The sequence below is a fragment of the Triticum urartu genome, unplaced genomic scaffold, assembly GCF_003073215.2.
Source record: "Triticum urartu cultivar G1812 unplaced genomic scaffold, Tu2.1 TuUngrouped_contig_6768, whole genome shotgun sequence".
Lineage (NCBI taxonomy): Eukaryota > Viridiplantae > Streptophyta > Magnoliopsida > Poales > Poaceae > Triticum > Triticum urartu.
In genome coordinates this window covers 1-5259 of record NW_024117555.1, presented here as the reverse complement: position 1 = coordinate 5259, position 5259 = coordinate 1, and the positions used below count along the sequence as shown (strand labels likewise).

General features: G+C 38.4%; 1 protein-coding gene across 1 annotated transcript; it reads right to left on the bottom strand.

Moving 5' to 3' along the window:
* Window positions 1-1677: 1677 nt before the first annotated feature.
* Window positions 1678-5253, bottom strand: LOC125531062 (DNA-directed RNA polymerase subunit beta''-like; the record flags this gene model as incomplete). Its single annotated transcript, XM_048695471.1, has 1 exon — window positions 1678-5253. A coding segment is annotated over exon 1 (3172 nt), but the record flags the coding sequence as incomplete, so codon positions are not given.
* Between the last annotated feature and the right edge of the window lie 6 nt (window positions 5254-5259).

Genomic DNA, 5259 nt, shown 5'->3' with positions numbered 1-5259 from the left:
TAATGATAATGTTCATGATGATGCTCAACCTAGTAATGATAATAATATAGAAATTGAACCTGCTGTTGATCTTGATAACCCACAATCAAAGAATCAATGTTATGATAAGAAAGATTTTGTTGCTAGAAAACATGGTAAAGAAAGAGAACCATGGGTTCAGAAACCCATGCCTTTTCCTCCCAAACCATCCAAGAAAAAGGATGATGAAGATTTTGAGCGCTTTGCTGAAATGATTAGACCTATCTTTTTGCGTATGCGATTAACTGATATGCTTAAAATGAATCATTGGGAGTACCCACTATACCATGCTCCATTAAAAGAAACTATGTTAAAACTGCTTTATGTGATCTTGGAGCCGGTGTTAGTGTTATGCCTCTCTCTTTATATCGTAGACTTGATTTGAATAAATTGACACCTACTGAAATATCTTTGCAAATGGCTGATAAATCAATTGCTATACTTATCGGTATTTGTGAGGATGTGCCTGTTGTAGTTGCAAACATTACTATTTAACGAACTTTGTTATTCTTGATATTCCCGAGGACGATAGTATGTCTATTATTCTTGGAAGACCCTTTTTGAATACTGCAGGGGCTGTTATTGATTGCACTAAAGGCAATGTCATTTTTCATGTTAATGGTAATGAGCACACGGTACACTTTCCTAGGAAACAACCTCAAGTTCATAGTATCAACTCTATTGGAAAAATTCCATCGATTATATTTGGAGGTTTTGAATTTCCCCTTCCTACTGTCAAGAAGAAATATGATATTCTTTTTATTGGGGATGTGCATATCCCCGTTGAGGTCACATAGTGTTATTCGAAATTTCTCCGGTTCCATGTTATTCGGAATGAGTTCGTTAACAAGACTTGATCAACCTTGTTAGTGGATTCCTTTTGATGACCATGAGATGGATGAAACTAGAAGGCACAACCTTCTGTACCCTCCTTTTACTTTCTGTTATTTATATTAAATAAAAAATAAAAATAGTATTTTCGAGATTCGGGGATAATGAATCAATTGAACGCGCTTCAAAGATTTGTTCCACTTTTGGAAGACCTTGCGTTATGTCACTAGATCTCGATTTTTCATATATAAACGTAACTAACCTATCTCCCTTGTAAAGGATTTCTCCATAATGACCATTAACAGTTGCTCCTGTAGTGGCCAAATAAGGTTTAACTGCTCTTTTAACAAAGGAATTCATATTTACAATGAAAATTTGACCGGATTTTTTAATGTGCGATTTAATGTCTGTTATCTGATTATCCGTGTAATATAAAAATACTCCGAAAATAAAATTTCTCCAAATGCCCTGAAATTTAAATATGATTTTTTCTAGAATATTTGAGAATATTTGGCACTGAGAACACAGCAGGGGGGTCATCCACCTGGCCATGAGGGTGGAGGGTGCGCCCCCCTGCCTCGTGGGCCCACGGTGACCCTCCTCCACTTATCCTTTCACCTAGACACTCCTTCTTCCTCCCCCAAACACAAATATCCAGTTCATACCCGAGTCCAAGCTCGTTTTGTTGCCATTTTCGATCTCCTTGCTCAAAGCACTTCTCACAAAACTGCTTGGGGAGATTGTTCCTTGGTATGTAACTCCTCCATTGGTCCAATTAGTTTTTGTTCTAGTGCTTTATCCATTGCAAATTTTTGCTGTCTAGGTGACCATGTTCTTGAGGAGAACAGTTGGATGCCGACAAAATCATCAAAGAGTGGTATTCTTTATTTCGATTCAACAAAGTGCCAATAGCTTCTGGATGTTGGCTAAGTGATTCAATCTTCGCCTTGGAATAAAAAGAATTGATATTGGCGCGATCTAACCTATTATGGGGAATCGGTCCTGCACTTGTCCTACCATACCTTTTTCGTGTATACGAAATAGTGGACTTGACTAACTCAATTCTTAGGAAATCGCGAATAAGATCATTTGCTCTTACCTCAACAAGGGAAGCACCAGCCTTTTCTTTTTCTTCTTGTTCCCAATTCACTACTAAGCAAGTTCTAACAAATTGACTATTTGTGTGATAAATTCTTTGAGTTAACTTGCTATTTTCATGAGAAATAAAATTGACAAGTCGAATTTGGAGATTATTTTCTTCTTGCAAGAGATCCTGCGGGAAAAGTGTTGCTAAATTTCTTCCTTCGTCCATTTCATATGCCACTGTAGGGCGAACGGAAACAAAATACTTTTCCTTGCTCTTGAGAATTTTTTTCCGTTGAACATAGACCCAATTTTTCCTTTTTTTTGATTCCTTAGAATCTTTTTTTTGTCTTTCTGGCGGTATCAAACAGCCACCTAATATCTTATCCGCCTCTTCAGGAAAATGAATATCTCCGGAAAATATTTTGAGTTCCGTATGGCTTTTTTTTCTCTTCACTCGGACCAGTCCGCCTAGTCGACTTCTTGTATTTTTTGTGAGTTGTGTATTCACTCCAATAATACTATTGTCAAGTATCTTTAGGGATGAAGATCTCGGCAAGATATGAAGTTCTTGAAGAATGAAAAAAAACCGATCTACTTCTTTTTGGTATTTTAGACTAAATTCTTTTGTTCCTCGATGCTCAATCAAACCCTCTTTTTTTAAGATGGAATCTTCCTCTGGGCTCTCGTATTCGTCCTCTGAATCTTCTTCTGAGTCTTCCTCTAAAGTACCATATTTTTCCTCTGCGCTTTCCCCGGGGCTGCCATATTCGTCTTCTGAGTCTTCCTCTAGAGTTCCATATTCGTCCTCTTGGGTCCTATATTTGCTCTCTGGGCTCCCATATTCCTCTTCTGAGTCTTTCTCTAAAGTCCTATATTCGTTCTCTGGGTTCCCATATTCGTTTTCTGGGCTCCCATATTCGTCTTCTAGGGTTTCATATTCGTATTCGTCTTCTAGGATTCCATATTTAGATTCTTCTAGGGTTTCATATTCATATTCGTCCTCTCGGGTCCTGTATTCGTCTTCTAGGGTCTCATATTCCTCTTCTGAGTCTTCCGCTCGAGTCCTATATTCTTCTTCTAGGGTCCTATATCTAAATTTAACAATTCCTGAACCCTTTTTATCTTTTCTGTATCGGGGATCGTCAAAATAAGCAAAAATAGTATTTCTACGTAAAACACCCATAAGGGGGATTTCAATCGAAATCCCAAAACAGGATATTAGTTCTTTCTCTTGTTCTTGATGATATTGTAATGGAATGACGAACCTATTTCTTCGCTTTTTCGCCAACAAATCTGAATTATCTTGAAAAATAGAAGGATAGATAAAATTCCAATGGCCATTGGACATGATTCGATCCGACGTTGAATAATCAAGAATTTCCCTATCTTTTTTACCATAAGTATTCATTTGATCTTGATCCTTGTGGAGTGAAAAAGACGCTATACTGGATCTGCACATACTTACTGACAATATCCATAAATGGCTTGTTTTTGGTAATCGGCGAAGATTACCATATTGATATTCGGGCGCATGGTAAACATCAGTACTCCAGTGCATTTCGCCGTCTGATTCAGAATAAATATGCTTTTGTACCCTTTCTTTAAAATGTAAAGTGGACGTTCCGGCACGAATCTCCGCAATTACTTGTTCGGATTTTACATATTGATCATTTTGCACTAGAATCAAGCTTTTTGAGGGAATATTCACACTATATAGAATATCTTGACTCTGAAGAGTTACATGCAAGTCTATATAACATAGAAAAGCAGGCTGCCCATGACGGGTACGTGTGGGGTGAACCAAATTCTCATTGAATTTTATTTTTCCATTCGAAGGGGATCGTACAAGGTCGGCAGTACCCCCTGTGAATACTCCGCCAGTATGAAAAGTTCTTAATGTTAGTTGAGTCCCTGGCTCCCCAATTGATTGACCTGCAATAATACCTACGGCTTCTCCCAATTCGACCAGATCACTATGAGTAGGACTCCGGCCATAGCATAATTGACAGATCCAAGAAGTGCTTCGGCAAGTAAAGGGGGTTCTAATATATATTGGTTGTGCTCGAAATGGTTGTGCTCGAAAGGCAGTTATGAATCGATTGACTAATCCAATTCCAATATCTTGATTTCGCGCGGCAATGCATCGTGAACCGATATATATATCGTCTGCTAATACACGACCAATTAGTGTTTGGACAAAAAGTTTTTCCGTCATCCCATTTTGAGGACTTACAGAAATACCTCGGATAGTACCACAATCTCTTCTACGCACAATAATATGTTGAACTACTTCAACAAGTCTACGTGTAAGATATCCAGCATCTGCTGTTCGCACAGCAGTATCTACAACCCCTTTGCGGGCTCCATAGCAGGAAATTATATATTCTGTCAAAGAAAGTCCCTCGCGTAAATTGCTTTGAATAGGTAAATCAATCATTTGTCCTTGAGGGTCCGACATTAATCCTCTCATACCTACTAATTGGTGTACTTGAGATGCATTTCCTCTGGCTCCTGAAAAAGACATTAGATAGACTGGATTAGAAGGATCCGTTATCCGAAAATTTGAATTCATTTCTTGTTTCAAATATTCACTTGTCGCATACCATATCTCAACAGATTGGCGTAATTTTTCTACCGCGTGTACAGCCCCATAATAATAGTGTTTCTCCAAAAGAAAACTCTGTTGTTCCGCGTCTTGGACTAACCATCCCTTAGAGGGTATTGTTAAAAGATCCTCGATTCCTAACGAAATCGATGTAGTAGTGGCTTGATGGAAGCCCAGAGTCTTTAGTTGATCCAGTATATGGGATGTATATCCCATTCCAAAATGATCTATTAATCTGCTAATAAGTCGTTTCATACCAGTTCCGTCTATCTCTTTATTATGAAAGACCAGATTGGCCCGTTCCGCCATACATAAGTACCCCCTTTTCGGCTGAGTAGGATTCGACAATTGCTGAGTAGGATTCGACAATGGGCCTGAGTCAGTGATTCGAAAATTTAATTAACTTAATTGCCTCAATCTCAATCTGGATTCGCGTGGCAAATAATGATGATACTAGGGAAATCGGAATGCCCCCCGAAAGGGGAGGGGCATCGCCGAATCTAACTTTCTTGTTTAGGTAGTGTATGAATAGGCCTGACTAAATCCTTGTATGGCTTCCTCTATTTCTCTATAAAAAGAAATATGACCAAGAGTGGTTCGAATGTATATCGAACGAATTTCTTTTTTTCTATTTCCCATTATTAGATAGTGGGCATAAATCTCATGATAAGTCCCCAAAGATTCATATTGAACTTCAATCGGAACTTCTCTTGACCCAA